Raw genomic sequence first — 18,337 nt, 5'->3', positions numbered from 1 at the left:
AAAAAGAGAATCTTGTGTTTTGGCTTTAATTCCAGTGGTTGAGGAACATTTGGGGATTCAATGGGAAAACTTCTAATGATTATATTATATGTCTTATTACCCTTGACTATTTAATTTTCTTTTTCAATACTTTGACCAAAGATCTGCATTCATTCCCATTATATCTCTCACCTTGATTTTATTTTACAATTTCTTGGCTTTTCCACCTTCCAAGTTCTACTACCAGGTACATGCAATAGCATGCTACTCAATCTCTTTCAAAATTTATCTTTTTATCTCTAGGGATTTTGTTTTCTGGAATAGGCTTGGCCCCTTGGACTCACTTTTAAGACCATATACAACTAAACCCTGCTTTGTCTTGTCAATTATGCTTTTCAATTGCACACAAGACTGACTTTTAGGTTTTATCCTGTTCCTAATGATAAAGATAGTAACCTATAGGTTCTTCTACAGTAATACAAGGCTTCTCTCACAGTCGGTAAAGACTCTGACTGCAATGCAGGAGATGTGGGCTCGATCCCTGGGTTGGGAAGATCCCTAGAGAAGGAAATGGCAGCTGACTCCAGTATTCTTGCCTGGAGAATCCCATGGACAGAGGAGCCTGGCGGGGTACAGTCTATGGGGCCACAAGAGTCGGACGTGAATGAGTGACTAAGCACAGGTAGTCATGACAAAATGCTCAGGACAGGGGCTCACTGTATAATTTATAAAATATCATGCCATCTGTATTGCTTTAGGTGAGAAGTACTCTGAAGCAAGGGTCTCTGATAACTTTGTAGTTTGAGGAAATTTGAGGCAAGTACACAGATACAAATCCAAACTCTTGGAGTGCCCTCTTAGTATTTTAGGGCTTTCCCAGTGGCTCAGCAGTAAAAGAATCTGCCTGAAATGCAGGAGACATAGGAGACACAGGTTTGATCCTTGAGTCAGGATGATCCCATGGATGAGGAAATGGCAACCCTCTCCAGCAGGCTCACCTGGGAAAATCCATCAGAGGAGCCTGGCAGGCTACAGTCCATGGGGTCACAATGCAACGAATCCAGTGCAACTGAGCACACACACAAAGAGATTAAAGTCAATTCTAAATACAAATACATGGAAAGGCAGAGAGACATAAACAGAAAAACAAAGAACAAGGTCTACATTGTGAGTACATCCAGGCAAGTGCACTGTGTTAAATCACAAGTACTTTGAGTTCGCTTTGTATCATATTTTTCATATGGTGATATGTACCTACCATGTACTTTGAAGTGTATTGATAATTAAAGAGAGAAAATAATCACATAATAGGAGACAGCACACACTTTCAGCTACTTCTGTGAATTAAAAAATAACTTGGAGCTTTTGGTCTTTTAACAATAACGTTTCTAATGTTTTCCTTTTAGAAATTAGATACAAACGTCAATGCTTTGCTGTCCAGTGAAACCAGCCTTGTTTTAAAAAAGAAGGAGAGAGAGAAAAGAAAAAAGAAGCTGTTTCTAGGCAAAGAGCAGAGGACGTGGGAATAACATCCTCCATTCAGCTTCATCCCCTCAAAAGCTCATTTGTAGAACTGGGTAAACACACACCTTCCGCATCTATTTTTGAAATTACGTTGAGGAATATACGGAGTGTTATCTGTAAAAGAAGCAACTTTTGAAACTTTAGTTGATGTAAAATGTTCCAAGATTCATGAACAGAGTAATTATTTTAAAAGTATATAAAAGCAGGCATAATTTACATGCATTTACTCTAAAATTTGATAATTATCAGTACATGACAACTCCTCTATATGAAGAGAGAACTGTCTCATATGAGTTCTGCACATACTTGATAACTTTTTAATGGTTTTGAAATTCACTCTTGTGTATTCTTTTCTTTTCCTTTAAAAGCTGTAATGACTAATCCTGATCTTTTGCCAGAACATAAGTTTAAAAATAATTCCATTAAAAGGAAGAGCTGGAATTCATATTTCTTAAGTAATCTGTGCCTAGAAAAAAAGTTCATTCATGCATTTAATGGCAACTTGTAAGCTATTTTATTCCTTCTGATAATTTTCCTTTTTTTCACTTATCAAAGTGTATTGAGCGGCTGACATGTGAAAGATGCTAGGGAGAACACAAAGAAAATAGAATGTTCTCCAGATTCTCAAAAAGCTGAAAATCTAGGAGGGGAGGAAGAAAATACATATTAATTATAATAAAATAAAGAAGTGATTTGCCTGTGAAATAAATACAAAGAAAGTTCAGTGAGACTTCAGAAGTGAAAGGCACACTTCCTCGGTGACCTCAAGAGAGACTTTGTGGAGGGTATGACACATGAGTGTGGTCCTCAGTGATGACAGGAATTGGGGATACGGAGGCAAGTAAAGTAATTTTAGGTATTTGCGATGATAAGCAGAAAGCAAGTTGGAGGCTGTGGGATGCTTGTCCTGTCACAGTGGAATACAAGGGCTTAGAGGGCAATAATGACAAATAAGGTGGGGAAAGTAAACTAGTTTCAGAGAGTGTAGAGCTTTGGATGCAGAATAATAGAATTTGGGTTATCTTCATAGGCAATGGAAAATCACTGAATGATTTTGAAAGGGGGCTATATTCTGATTTTTCTTTTGATGTTATTTATCTAAATGACGGAGGACAAAGAAGGGGTGCAAAGACAGTACTGGCGTTTGAGGCTATTGGAAGATAATAGACCAAACAACCTGAGGTTTAGCTCAGGGTCATGTAATGGAATAGAAAGAAAACAATGGATGTAAGTTGTTGAGGAAATAGCAGCAATATCAATAATTATGATAGTGAACATTTATTGAGAATGGGGTAGGATATAGGCTCTTTTTAAGGTACTTTTTAATATCATCTCATTTAATCCTCACCTTTTGCAGAGGTTGCTGTTTTAACTCCCTTTTTTTAAAGGAGGGGAAATGGAGATGCAGAAAAGTGAAGTAACTTGTACAGTTTACACAGTTCACAACAGAGAGGCAGGTCTTAAACTTTTAAAAATCTCAATACTACAACGACACCCTGGTACTCTTAACTTATTTTATGGACTTGGAGCCAAGTGGACTTGGAGAGCTGAAGGGAGAAGTTTTGAACCTGGGTTTTTGCAGGTGTGATGCCACTTATGAAAACTAGGAAGTCAGATGAAGAACAGGTTTAGTTCAAAGTGAGATGATGTGTCCCAGTTTTCATTCAATTTTGCATTCACATATAAAGACTGGATTGACTTGTCAGTGATTATTATGCAGTAGCTGCAGATTGAGTGGTCTTCCCTTGTGGCTCAGTGGTAAAGAATCTGCCTGCCAATGCAGGAGATGTGGATTTGATCTGTGGCTTGCGAAGATTCCCTGGAGAAGAAAATGGCCACCCACTCCAGAATTCTTGCCTGGTAAATCCCATGGACAGAGGAGCCTGATGGGCTACCATCCCTGGGGTTGCAAAGGATTCAGACATGACTTAGCGACTAAGCAACAACAGCAGATTGCGAGGAGGCTCATGTCTACAAGAACACAGAAAAATGTTATGGATTAATGTCAAGTTATCTACTGTTAAGACTAATTGATTCTTTGATCAAAGCAATTTGTCCTGCTGTGAATGAAATCATTAATAATGAGGAGTATTTTAAAGTATGCTTGAATTTTTTACTAGAGTTTTTGAATTTTACTGGCCAGTTTTTATAGCCAATACTTTGAGTTGACATAGAGGTTTAAACTAACAAATGCTTGTTTTCAAAGTAAAGTTCTAGATGGAATTCTGATTCATAAATTCATAATTGTTCTTCTATTAAGTTTGATTGCTCCATGAATCTTTGGCACTTATCACAGTCCCTGGTGTATATTACAGTCTAATAAATGCTCCTGGTTTTATAATAATAAAAATTTCAGTCTTCAACATATTAAATGTATATCATGCTTGATACTTGAGATATTTAAAAACAGCCCCTTTGTCAATTTGAATTTTCCTTTCTGGAATCAGTGAATTGTTTTTAGATATTTTCTCTTCTGAAGTCATTCAATTTTCAGGGCTCAGTATAAAGCAAATTTCTGATATTTTTATTCTCCTTGAAGACAGGACAAGTTATAATGGCTATGGGGAAAATGAATGCTTTTTTCTTTTTGAGGGAGGTATATGTTTTATATATTTCTGTAACCAAAGTTTATTGAAATGGAAACAAGCTTAATGAATAAGTAAAACATAATGTAAAATTTAGACCATAGATATCAAAATGAAAGGTAAGTTCCACAGCTACAGAGCTTGCAGTTATTTGGTTGAATTCTGAAATCAAATTATTTATTCAACTAAGACCAAGTCCTGCTAGGGGATGTCTAGTCTTAAGTTGCTGACTAGAATCACAATTAGAATAATATTTGCACTCACAGCATTTAAGAAACTGCTTATTTATTCTCTGTCCTTCTTACTTCTCCCTACTCCCCTCTTCTGGGCATGCTCTCACCACCATGCTTGAAAGCTTATTTTCTACTGATAATAGATGGGCATCTCCCCCTGGGAATCTTCCCAGCACTGGAACCTTGACTTAAACCTAAGCCCACAAAATGAGTTTAAAAATGTAAAGGAGGCACAATTCTTTGACTTATTTTGCATGGTAACTTTATTTTTTCTGTGTGGACCAAGATTTACCTTACCTCCCGAGTCCACATGTTTGCTCATCAATATATAACCCATAAAACAATGTCTTGGTTTAAATTTAAATTACTCAGCTTGTGTCCTGATCACATTAGTTTTGTGGATTAGAGTTGGGAAGATTGAGATGGTCTGATTCTGACACAATGTGAGTCTGGACAAGTTGTTTAGTCTTTAAATTCCTATTTGTTAGGAATTTAAATTCCTAAATTAAATTCCTTTAAATTCCCATTTGTGTTAACTAGACAATTAGGGCATCCTTCATTTGCTTCATAAAGGGAAAACGATGAGCATTAATAAGATTAAATACTTGGGTACAAGTTAAGGACCTGAGATAAAACTCCAAATCTGAGCATGCCAATACATTCCAGAGTCCCTCTCTGGGGCAAGCAGTGCCTCTGCCAATTGTCCAGCTCCTGGGGCCATGCCTAGAAGCATGCCCCAAGATGTGTGAAGTTGAGACTCTCTCTTTGTCCTATCAACCCCCATTCTCTCCCCCAACATATTGCTTTTTTTTTTTTTTTTTTTTAAGATCAGTCTTCTGGACATGGGGATGCGGGTTGGAGGGTGGAGGGGAGTGGGAGGAAAGGAGAAGGTGGGACCAAATGAGACAGTAGCATTGATTTATATACATGACCATGTGTAAAATAGATAGCTAGTGGGAAGCTGCTATATAGCACAAAGAGCTCAGCTCAGTGCTCTGTGATGACATAGAGGGAGGTGGGAGGGAGACTTAAGAGGGAGGGGATAAGTGTACACTTGTAGTTGACTCAGGCTGATGTATAGCAGAAACATTAGTGAAGCAATTATACTCCAATTAAAAAAAAGTAAGAATGAGTACTTCTGTGCTATTTACCCTTTGGTCCTTCTCTGTTAAATAAAGACTTAAAAAACAAACAAAATCCATCCTATTGCTTTAAAAGTTGCATTAGTCTCTAACAAAGATATTCCCATGTATGACCTCCTCTGTAGAACTTGCTTACTCTCTTCAGGAGACCTTGTTCCTCTCTGTCTTCCATCACTCACAGTTTAGTGTACTTCATCTTAAATATTTCTCATGAAAACTTACGTATGCATTTATCTTTCCACAAATCCTTTTGTTTTCTCCCTTTATTACCTAAGCAAAATCTCAGAGCACTTTTCTATTTCACTTATGAAACAAAGTTCCAGTCTTAACTAAGAAGTACAAGGACAAATAATGATGTCCCTCACTAAGCAAAAGAAAAGCCAGAACTTTTACTGTTAAATTCAGCTTACTAAGAAACGGTGACTTTAGTCTCTAAAGTTCTCTAGACTGTTGATGCTCTTCAGAATTACTGCAGTTTCATGGTTTTTAGAAATGTAAACTTATTTATCTGTTATCACACGCAGTTGAAACACAGATAGAATGTTATGGTATTTAATTTTCCTGTTTTTTGTTACTAGCATGGCCAACGTTGTGTACTAGAAATGCAATGTGTGAAGTTCTTACAGGTAAAGAATGTGAAAGAGAGGGAATAGATGCCTGTGGGGGAAGATTTAGGGGTGGGGGGTGGAGAGCAGAGAAGCCATCACAAAGAAAGGGATGTGTGAGCTGGATTTTGTAGGTTTAATGAAAATTTTCCGTTGCCTATGTCAAAAAGACATTCTGAGCATAAGGTAAGTCTCAGATTCTGTGGAGGAACAGAGATAGTTCCATTTGTCAAAGTATTTCTAAATTGTCTGAGGATTCTGAGGCTAGGGTCAGATCTGAGAGAGACAGAAGGAGAACACGAGGTGTCTTGGTGTTTTTTGAAGAACCTTCTACTTAAACCCCGTACACAACTTAAGCCCATCTAAAAATAGAAAGATGCCAGGCTTTGGAAATAATCTGCATGTGCTCCTGAGTCCCTCACCATCATGCTGGTGGGGTGAGACTGGCACAGAGCACTTGATGAGAGGAGGAAACACGGCCTCAGCAACAAGATGAGAGGATGAGCAAGACAATTTGGAAAGTGAAGCAACTCGCCTTGGGGCTTCATCATATGGACTCATGCTGCGTGTATGGATGAAAAATGGCTTTCTGTCCATGTCAGAAGCTGTGAGCCCCTCATCTCCTTGAGGCTGGGGAGGCAGGGAAGGAAGAGAAGGCAAACAGGCAGCTTTTGGGGAGGTGCTGAAATAGATCTTGCTTCCTGGCAGGCAGGATGAGGGTACCAGCAGAGGAGGGAGCAGCCTCCCTGGGAACCAGCACGGCCACTGATCTATATTCCACTGAGGGAGAGGTTAGGGGCCCGCGGGCACATTGAGACTCATTTAGCTCAACTTCACAACATCCAGGAAAAAAATGTAACTTTAAGTGATAAAAAGTTGTAGGGCTTTTGTTTTCTCTCTATAGTATTGCTTTTTCAGGAATTAGATGCCCACTAGCACATAATATAAATAATAATATACACATATCTCTACAGACAAACTAACATCTGTTAGATTAAGTAGCTTTACCAAAGTTGTAATTTGAAATATGCATTTTAATCATTCACTAGACTGAAACAAACCAAGAGTGGTTAAAGTTGAAGTGTCATAGTTAAGTTTTCTGCCCAGGTGGGTTTTTCCATTTTTCTTGAACTCACATGAAATATGGGATGGCTTTAGCATTACCTCATTTTTTCTGACCAAGACCCATTTCCTTGGGCATCCATCTCCCAAATGCCACATAAACCTCAGTCTCATGGGTTTCCTTCTCTTTCCTAAGTATTCATTGTTTACTAGAGACCAACACTTTTTGTTTTTTAATTCCTTTCAAATCTGTTTTCCCCTTGCCCAGAGCATTATTTTTTAATAATGTTCTCTTTAGATTATTAGGCAACTTAAAAAAGTTTCTGCATAAATGATTAAAAACAAAATTAGCTGAGTTTTGATTTCCTAGTCTCTTTCCATGAGAAGAAGAGGTAATTTTTGGTATAGCTTTTCCATCTAGTTCCCCATCTCTCACCACCAATGGCATGTCAGGATTCCACGCATTGGGCTAGCCAAGACTTCAAATGCATAAACACATGCTCACATTCGTTCTAAAGTGAACCACCACTTTCCAAATAGCTACCAACATATTCCCTAAGGAAAAGCACACCCTGCATTTTTAGTTGACGGTGTTATCAGAGTCCCTTGGGATCCTCCAAAGGGATCCTAGATGTGTTTGTGGTGTGGTCCCCACTGTTAAAAATATAGCAAAGTTCGTCTCAACTGTCCCAAACACAGCACATTCTTATAACATGACAAAGCTCCTATGAATCATCATTTCCACATTTGTGAGTTGATTTTTCCTAATATCAATGGGGAAATTTGTATTATTGTCATTTGTCAAAAGGGGAAATTGAGGCAAGGCAGTTTATCAAGTTTCTCACGACATAAAAAATTTTCAGTTCAAACTCATTCCTGGGAACTGGAATACATGCTGTAAACCCATAGTTTAAAATGAGAAAATATAGTTTACTTTGCAAAAAGCATTACAAAAAAGCAACCTAAGAAGAATATTCTCTCAGAGACAACTGGCTTATCAACAAGAAATTGCAAAGACAGGATAGACATTAAAAAGTGCCCAATTTCTTCCCTTCCTTATCAGGACTGAAGCTTAGGAAATTTCACTTAAGCCACGGGACAATCAAATGACAGCTTAAGCCCAGATCCCAGATTTCTTGATTTTCCACTATTCAGGCTCCTCCTGCCACATACTCTTAATTTTAAGATGCATTTCAATAAAAAAGCAAACATTCATTAATCACAACCCTCGGGCCCTATGCGGTACAGTTTGCCTTCCTTCCTTTTCCCATTTTTATATTTTGGGCTCTCCAAGGAAGGGACTTGAAAGTCCTCAGACTTGGCCCTGGTACCTCTCACACCTCCCAGTCCGTTTACCTGGAATGCTGTGGAGAGCATCTTCATTCTCCAGAATGCCTCTCTGTTTGGTCGCCTGCAGCTCACTTTTGGATTTCCAGACCAGCTTTACCATCCTGATCATCTCTGGCAAGTCCCAGGGCAGCGGCCCCTGCTGGCACCCCGGCCGGCTGCCCAGGGGGGCGGGCAGCTCACCTTCTGGGGCCGTCCACCTTCTGCCCAGCTCTGCCGAGGGGAAATAGCGCTCCAGCACAGGCATTCTGCCCTGGTCCCCAGAAGAGGAGGTCGGGCTGCTGCTGCTGCCGCCGCCGCGGCGGCTGCTGCTACCAGAGGGGAAATTCTTCCCAGGCAGGGGAAGGCGAAGCCCCGGAAAATCCTCTCCAGCTTCGGAAAGGCAAGCCTCCTCCAGCCTGGCACGGCCCCCCTGTCCCTCCAGTCCCTCCACAACACTGACGGCGAGGGCGACTCACTTCCCAAGGTTTCTCACTGGTGAGAACGGTTCCTGTCCTCCTTCCTTAGAGAGAGAAAGCATTTCCCCCCCCTTCTCTCTCAGGCACTGACTTCGCAGCACTTAATTAATCCCAGGCTACAGCTGGAACGACAGCAGAGAGGGGAAAAAAAAAAGCCATTGAGGTTTTAGCCTTTGCTTTTTATCTTCTTCCGATTTATTTGTTCTCAGTTCTGTTTTGGTGCTTGTCAAAGTTTGTCAAGTGGCTTGTTTAGCCCTTGAGGACTTCACGCCAAGAGGTGGGGGGCTCCTCTTTGCCAGCCTCTCAGAGGGGGTACTCCAGAGGCCGGTTACCTGAAGGGGTCAGGTAAGGAGTCACCCACATGGTGCAGGAAACCTAGAAGTTTCCCCAGCTCCAGCCCTCGAGGAGAAAACAGGGGAGGCTGAGACTGGCAGGACCGATTCGCAGCTGCTCCTTTCTGGAAGGTCTGGCCGGGGGCCACCTTGCTGGTCCACCACAGTCTGCGCTGAGCTGGGGTTATTCGAAAGGCTCTTGGGTTGCTCCCCAGGACCACAGTCCACACACTCCCCTCCTCCATAACTCTCCCTCCCCATTGCCACTTGGTTCTCAGCAAACTTCACTGAAGTTTGGACTATTAGTCCAATCCCTTTGTAACCTCAGCTGCCCTTCGGCTGGAAGGGAAATAACAGTGAATCACATTCCAGAGCTAACTTTGAAAGAAGTGACTTGGGGAAGCATCCAGATCCTCATGCAAACGTGCGGTGAGGTTGCAAAGTCTGGACACATGGCTTGGGATGGAATAATAATTTTAAAGCACATCCATTGGGGACGTAAATGACAGCAAAAAGAGTGTTGAAGAATCGCTTTCCAGAGATAGAGCGCTGGGGACATGACATTTGGGCCACAAATGGCACCCCCCACCTAACAGTGGTTGAATTGAGGACAATCAGGGGCCACCTGTCTTGGATCCCAAGGTTCAGAGATGGAGGCGCTCAGCCTAGAAGTGAGAATTCGCACAGCAGAGGGGTTGTCCCCTGGAGCTAGTGTGAAAAGCCCTGACACAAATCAAAGTGAGGTGGTATTTTGCCAGCAAATTGGGTTGGTAGGAGCAATTTGAACTTGGACATTCACGTGGCTAACTCCTATTTTCTTGGGGAGGCCATTGTAACAATCCCATCTTTCCTTTTCATGTCTCAGCATTGCAAAGGGTTTTATTTTGTTTGGCATTTTATTTTGTTGATGTACAATCTGTTGCTCCTGTTCTGCTTTCCTTTTGGGGTTGTTTGATCACACAATCATTTGCTGTTTCTTTAGGAGAGAGGATAAGGACCAATGTAGGGTGTGTATTATTTTCATCTCCCTCACCTCATGTTTTAAAAGTTGAAACTAGCAAAAGCTACTGTCACATTGTTATTGTTATTATGATTATTCCTCTAAACCCATGGGTGAGAAGTTGTTTTCTACATTGAATTGAGTGGCTTTCTTTTTTCTGGATGGAAAAGTATGCTGGCAAACCTTTCGTAATGGGTGAAGAAGGGTCAACATCTTTAAGGACAAGAAACAACAATAAAACACATTTAGGACACTGCTGCTTGTGAGTTTAATGATTAAAATATTGACCAAGCAGCTCTTCCTACAACAACCAGATATTCATACAACCCAATTAGGAAATAATCAATGACCCACTTATGAGAAAGATGGGCCTTTTTAAACTTCCCTCTTTGTTAAGAGATGAAGGGATTTAAGCCTCAGTCTGACAGTTCTACCACTTTTGACAGCCCTCCCAGTTCTTATCTTACCCTTCTATCAGGTTGGGGGCATTCGAGCTCTCCAGAATTGAGACAATTTTATTCAATAAGCACACGTAGGCTGCTGTCCTCTATTAGCATATTTCCTGAATAGTGTCTTATACTCACTCCTCAGTCACAAACTTCCTTGACATAACAACTGAAGAGTTTCCTAAGTGTTTGACTATTTTTATTTTTGTTCAGTTATTTTGTAATAGTACTTAGCATCAGGATATCCTGACCCTTGGAACAAAGGGGTTAAGAACAAAGAAAACAAATATATGATATAATATGTTACATACACTAATGTATTAAGAATATAACTCTTCATTGCACATTCCTTTAAGAAGGACTTTTAAAAAAATCCTAGGATATAAGTTTCCACTGTATTCTCAATATAATTTTACATATTTCCATGTAAAAGTACCTTAGAGAAGTTACAAAATGTTGAATCATTGAACATGAATACTTCATAGTCGAAATAAAGGCCAGGAAAATGCCATCTCAAGTTTTCATCCTCAAAGAGGAATCTTCTTCATTAGAACATTTGGAAAATTAAAAATACTGTACAATTAAAAACAAAAATTCTCCCCAGTATGGGATTATCTTCATTCCACGGTAGAAGTGCAGAAATACCACAGGGAAGGTCATTCTCATGGTATTTCTGGCTCACATAGAAACAGGAAGTACAGGAAATCTTGCGAGAAAGCTTGGCTCAGGAGAGTTTTGGCTCAACTACAGGTTCAAGAGATTGGGACAAACTGATGAGATGTTAGCACTTGGACTAAAACTACTATCCCTCACAAATCTTCTAAAAGGTGGCTATGTTCCATTTTGTAGGCTAGCATCTCTTTTATCTTTCAGATAGTTACTTGAGAAGAGCATACCTGTAAACCTATGATTTTTCCCTTACATCATTCACTGATTACTATACCAGGGAAGAGGAGAAGGGGCTAATGGGGAAGGTCTGTGCCCAGAGAACTCATAGAGCAAAGAGGTCTCATCTATGTGACTTGTAAGGATTCTTCTAAGTCTTAATATCAGTACTTAATATGCTACAAACAGGAAATTATAAGATAGACTTTCAAAATAAGTTCTTTTTTTTTCAAGCATGTGAGTCAACCTAACTTCCCATGAAGAGGAAAGTAGCATAGTTCTCTTCTTGTATGAAAGAAATGTCATGAGAATTAACAAAATCAAAACAGCTTGTTCCAATGGATTCCTAAAATATCAAACTTTGTTGTGTGTCTGCAGCTATAAAGAAAAGAACTGATAACCACAATGCTAAGGTATACGACCAAGAAAAAAGATTTGGAAACATAATGTTTTAGAACCTGGATCATCTTGAAGAATTTCTAGTGTTCTGGGGGCTCCGTAAAAATATTGTGGATTTATGGCTGTTCTAGTTGATAGGCTGCTAAGCCCTTACTATACATGACTTTAAAAAGAAAATATTAACAATATTAAATATTTCTAATCATTCTAGAGAATGTACATTAAAGAATAGAAACAGAAATACACATGCATTTCAATTTTAGATTAGATTCTCACAAAACTTCATTTTAATTAATCAACGTCTTCTCACTAAGGTATTTTGCAAGTACTTTAAATACTTATTAACTCCCACCCTGTTTCTATATTTGAAGAAAAATTTGAGACTGTTGAGGCAATTTATTCATTTTGTCCTGGGCTTTTCTCTCCATCAGTTCAAATACGGATATAGGATGTATAAATACACACACACACACACACACACACACACACACACACGACCACCCAGGGTTTCACAGATGCATTTCAAATGCAATTCACAATGAGCAAAGGAGGAAAAACAGGTCTTTCGACTTTGTTTAAGGTAGTCTAAGTAGAAGAAGCTCAAACAATTTACAGTGTCCTTCAGGAGACATAGAAATGTAATAACTTTGGCCTTAACTAATCTTGAGGAATCATGCCAGCAAGTAGGGAAAAGGACTTGGTCTACAGACCGACCATAGAAGGCAGCACATATTTCCACCATCACGTGGGAAGGGAGGAGAGGGGCGGGGCAAGATGAGGAGAGGCGAGGTGGGGGGAGGTAGAAGGAGGCTGAGCTGACAGATTCATAGTGTGATTTCACAACAGGTTTCTAAACTACAACCAATCATTCCCTTATTCACTCTGCAAATATGTATTAGCAGCTAGAGCAACAGCAGAGGAGAGAATCTCTTTACCAGCCCCTGGGTCCTTTCTCAGGCACTGGAACCTGTCTGGCCTTCCCCACCTTGTTTTGAGTTTTCACTGTGCTTTACGATGTCTTCTATTTTCTTTGGACATTTAAAGAGAGAAACCAGAGTTTTAGCTGGCATCAGACCTCTCTCCTGGTTCTCAGATATCTAGCTAATGCTAAATTTCCTGTCACTGAGAGTTAACCTGCAAAAAAAAAAAAAAAAAAAAAAAAGCCCAATAACACAGGGGTTGAGGACAAAATGACTGGAAGACTTGATTTTCTCCACCTGGCTCCCCCTCCCTGCTCTCTCCATCACCTGATACTTTGCTGTGTGACCATGGCATCCTCTGGCTGAAACCTTTCTGGGATTTCAGAACTTCTTTCTTTTTTTTTTTTTGGTCATGCTATGCCACATGCAGGATCTTAGCTCCCCAACCAGGGCTCAAATCCACACCTCCTGCATTTGGAGAGCAGAGTCTTAACCACTGGACTACCAGGGACACTTATTTCTGATTGGCAAAGGTTGTAAGTGGTGGTATACTTTTCATAATTCCATGTTCGTGGGTGTGTCACCTTCTTCAAAAATAACTATAATGATGAAATAGCCAAGAAGTCCTTCAAGACTACTATTAATGTCTTAGGGTTACAAAAACTGTATTTCAGTCTCACTACTGAGCTTTGCCTCAAACTTAGAGATTTATCTACAAATAGTGTGTGCTTAGTCACTCCGTCATGTCCAACTCTTTGTGACCCTAAGGACCGTAGCTTGCTAGGCACCTCTGTCCATGTGGATTCTCCAGGCAAGAATACTGGAGTGGGTTGCCATGTCCTTCCCCAGGGGATCTTCCTAACCCAGGAATAGAACCCAGGTCTTCTGCATTGCAGGCATATTCTTTACCATCTGAGCCACCAGGGAAGCCCATTTACAAAAGGGTATGGTACCAATAACAACATTATCCATCATGCCTTTTATCTACTTGTAAGGATAAAATAAGATTAAATAAGCAATAATGTGCTGAAAAATTTTAAATGATATTTTTAAGCTATAAGAAATCATAACTGACAGTTTATCTAAACTGAAATTTTGGTTCTACTTTCCTGAGATCTATAAAAAAACTGAAAAGTCAAACTCCCCATCCTTGAATTAGGTCCCACTTTGGAAACTCATGCTTTGCATGAGGATGCAGGAGTAGGGGAAGTCAGAGACAGAGTATTGGAGAGTAGCCCCAGGGGAGAGATAGATAGTCAGGGATTTAATGATACAAAGGTGGGGAGAGGTGGGAAAAATGATTGACATGTGAATGAGCATAGATGAATGACAAAATATGTGTTAAAAGAAACTCAGTAGGATAAATATTCATTGTAACTGCATTTGGGAGGTGTGATAACAGTTATGAATCATGTCTAGAGTGTAAGCCTGTGCCATCTTTACCATGGGTTATTTTGTGTTCTGATTAATACTGTATCCGTTTCTGTGATTAGAATTTCAATTTCCGGCCGCAGTGACTAATGGTTGTGTTTGATGTTCATGAGCTGCAAAGCTTTGTGTTGTAGGCTGTGGTGACGAACATGTGTCTCAGGTTTCCCCCTGGCTTCGTTTCTCTAAACAAACCACATGGGCTTCCAATCTTTTCCTTCGGGGTCTATAATCCTCAAATATTTTAATAATTTTGATAGCTCTTAGCTCATCTTTGTTGAATTCACAACTGTTTTTCAAGGTAGTATAGTACATAAAACCAAGTAGAGTGTTTCAAAAGTGGCTTAAACAAAGTCTGAAATATGCTTTACTTCTTTTTTGCAAGAGAGATACATGGGTTCTGTATCTCTCAAGAACTGGGAAGACTAAGAACTAACAACTCTCAACTAATACTAAGAACTCTCAAGAACTAAGAAGACCTCCAGAAGGCTGGAAGGGAGATTGTCCAGACATCCTCAAAGACCTGCTGGGAAATGCCCGAGTGAGATTTTTTTTTCCCTATTAATATAATCAAAATAAACTAGATCACTAATAAGATATAGAAATATTATTAGTATAAACAACATAAAAGGAAAGTGAGAAAATGGTAAGGAATAAAACCTTCTAAGAGCATTTATTTTTTTTCCCTTTGGCATTCAGTTATGTTTATGTTTATGGAGTTCAAAGTCAATTTGGAAGAAGGAAGTTTCGACTATATGTGTATGAAGTGTAATCCTACTGCCTCCTCAAATTATTATTTATTTTTCCCTCTTTCCCTCACATATTACCTCCTGGTGATTATGAATTACATTAAATATCTACGCCAAAAGGTGTCTCTCAGATGCTGTTCTACAACAGTTCTTCTCAGATGTTAGTGTGCACACAGATCACTTGGAGATTCTATTAAAATGAAGATTTGGTTTGGGCAGGTCTGGGTGGGGCCTGAGACCCTGCATTTCTAGGAAGTTCCATGGGGATGACAAGGCTGCTGGTCTGCAGTCCACACTGGGATGTAAGGCGAGAGGCGTACTAAATGGCAGATATTTTCTGCCTCTTCAACGTTAGTTATGAAAGAAAATTAAGCAAAAGTGACCTTCTTTATAGGAACACGTAGTAAGACTTTTGAAAACAATCAATAGTGGCCCAGGATAACTACTCTCAACTGGAAATAAGCAACCAGAGCTGCAATATAAGAGCAAGGGCTTAATTAGCCTCCAACTAATAAAAATAAATGGAAAAAAAAAAAAAAAGAGCAAGGGCTATATCCAGGGGCATTCATGATATTGAACTACTTGGCATTGAAATTTTGTTTCATTCATTTCTTTTCCCTTATGAATTAACTTTAAAAATAAGGTTGACTAAACAGTATGGGCCACTGTAAGAAAGAATATATATACAATAAATGGCTGTTTTTGAAATTTCAAGCAAAATTTACTTAAGACTAATTTTGCCACCCCTCCCCCTTTCCAGCATTTTGCTGTGCTGTATCTGATTCTTTGTGACCCTATGGACTGTAGACTACCAGTTTCCTCTGGCCATGGAATTTCCCAGGCAAGAATACTGGAATGGGTTGCTGTTTTCTTCTCCTGGGGATCTTTCTGACCCAGGGACTGAACTTGTGTCTCCTGAGTTGCCTGCATTGGCAGGCAGATTCTTTACCATTGAGTCATCAGGGGCCATTGTTCTTTTCAGAATGATTGAAATACAGGCAAGGCTCTGGGTCTTTGATCTCCATCATCATGGATATTCTCACCAAGACGTACTCCTTCATTTGATTTATTAAAGGTCTGTGTAAGGCAGTCTTCAGATGAAGCCTGGTGATCTTTCCCACTGTAATACTCCAGGCATGAATGAATGGTGACCAGATGACTCCACAAAGCAAAGATGGAAAGAAAGTAGGCATTCATGGAGCTATAACCAGCGAGTGGTCCACCCTGCTGCTGACTCAGAGAAATGTACTGCAATGTCACAGTGAAATATAAAGCAAAACAAAAAAGATAAACTCTGCAACAGGCTGAATTCTTTATCAGGTATCACCTGGAGTTCAGGCAGCTTGAGACATAGCATTCGTGGGAAAGTGACACCAGAAGCAAAAGGCATGTGAAATCCACTGGAAGACAAGGGTAATCAAGAGCATGAGGCTGGAACACTATCACATTTATATGATTAAGAATTTGTACAGTTAACTGAATAAGAACGCTTAGAATAAATGGAAGCATCTGCTGGTAATTGGAAACACAGGTGGTTGTGTTTTTTTCCCGTTGTCTTTCCTGATTCTTTCTAAGGCTAACTGCTTTCTACACTGATGAACGCCTATATTTCCTATCATATACAGGAGTAACTTAGAAACAAGAAAGGGAAAGCTGGGAGATAATGGATTAAAAGTGAATATATATCATGGTAATTTTCAAGGCAATTTTAGAACCTCTTCTTCTCTGGAGAATCATGGGGAAAAAGGAAAGGTGAGGTGTGACTTCCCTGGAGGCCCGGTGGTGAAGGTTCCACACTTCCACTGCATGGGGCAAGGGTTGCCGTGCGGTGCAACCAAAACAAACAAACAAAACCACTTTTTTAATAAGAGAAAATAAAAAGGAGTTAGAAAAGTACTCAGGGAAATGGCTTGACAGAAAGTAGTCATAAAAAAGTAAAGGTGAGGCTATTTAATGTATATAAACAACATACAACACACTCTCTGTGTAGTATGGTATGGGAAATCCAAGTGAACCCCCCACCCCCTTTTGTGGTATGTAGTGTTGCTAGAAGATAACAGCAGTATCATCAAGGAAAGAAAGCTCAGCACACTAGAATAATTGGCAACACTGATGCACGTGTGGAATCTTTACCATCTAGAAGCTCTAAGAGTTTCTTCGTAAACTTCTTTTCTATCCCACATTTAAATTCTAACTAAAATTTGCTCTTTCTCTTCCATAAAGTATCTAAAATGATTGCACATCTTTCTGTCTCTAAAAGGTGGTTACCATGGGTTCTGCTCTATTTTCTTCTCCGAGCCACTGGAACCTGCTACTTTCTGTCCTCCATGATCTTCTCCCTGAATACATTCAACAGTCTGACCATGAGACTGTTGCATTCTTTGTCCTCTTACACATTTTTGCTTGGGACATTCATGTCCTGTTGCCTATTTTGAGTGCAAGGCAAAGATACCTTACCTTTGACTTGCATGTGTTCCCATATCTTGCTGCTCTTATATATGTGTGTCTGGATTAGAACATAAGGAGTCAACTCCAGAACCATCTGCAACTAGGGTTTTAAAAATACCTTTTTATGTTTTATTACTTCTTTGCTTTCAAAGTTTGAGGAATAAATTGATTGAGCTACTTCTAAAATTTATTTTTTAAGTTTCTCATTAGTCATTCAAAAAAGTTCAGTGAAGTCTTAATTATCTTTAAAATTAGGATATTTCCTAATGTGCATATTATTTTCTAATGTGTAACAAATAAAAAGTGATGGGAGATATTAGTAGTAACACAACACAGAGAGAATTATTACCTAAAGAAACAGTCTAAATCCCTTTGTTGGACATTCAACATTTCAAAACCATGCTCCTACTAACCGAGCCTTGTAAACTCACTCAAGCTTACATTTAACACTCAAAATTCCTATGGAATCATATTGTTTCCCATACATGCTAGATGCACAGTGATCTGTGTGGTAGGCAGAATAATGACCTCCCAAAGATGACTACATCCTAATCCCTAGAACCTGTGAATAAGTTAGTTTACATGGCAAAGAGGAATTACGGTAGCAAAAGGAATTAAGGTTGCTAATCATCTGATGTTAAGATAAAACTCTTCCGGATTGTCTCCATGGATGCAGTGTAATCACAAGGGTTCTTACATGTGGTCAAGGGAGGCAGGAGAGTCAGTGTCAGACTGATAAGATGTGATAAAGACTCAACTGGCCAATGTTAGCTTTGAAGACAGAAAGAACCCTCA

General features: G+C 39.6%; 1 protein-coding gene and 1 long non-coding RNA gene across 6 annotated transcripts in view; one reads left to right on the top strand and one right to left on the bottom strand.

Moving 5' to 3' along the window:
- Positions 1–1,675, top strand: part of LOC122684385 — a 69,137-nt gene extending 67,462 nt beyond the window's left edge. The window contains exon 3 of the long non-coding RNA XR_006338018.1: positions 1,386–1,675. This is a non-coding gene — a long non-coding RNA (uncharacterized LOC122684385). The remainder of the gene's footprint in view (positions 1–1,385) is intronic.
- PDE7B (phosphodiesterase 7B) overlaps positions 1–18,337 on the bottom strand; it is a 344,516-nt gene that overhangs the window by 147,249 nt on the left and 178,930 nt on the right. The window contains exon 1 of one of the 5 annotated variants that reach the window (XM_043888458.1): positions 8,487–8,724. The exons of the other annotated variants lie outside the window; for them this stretch is intronic. Coding sequence (XP_043744393.1) covers positions 8,487–8,724 — 238 coding nt within the window. Of the gene's footprint in view, positions 1–8,486; positions 8,725–18,337 lie in introns of those variants that run through there. 5 annotated transcript variants of the gene reach the window in all.

The sequence above is a fragment of the Cervus elaphus genome, chromosome 26 (genome assembly GCF_910594005.1).
Source record: "Cervus elaphus chromosome 26, mCerEla1.1, whole genome shotgun sequence".
Lineage (NCBI taxonomy): Eukaryota > Metazoa > Chordata > Mammalia > Artiodactyla > Cervidae > Cervus > Cervus elaphus.
The sequence above is the reverse complement of the archived record's forward strand: the minus strand, read 5'-3'. Positions and strand labels throughout refer to the sequence as shown.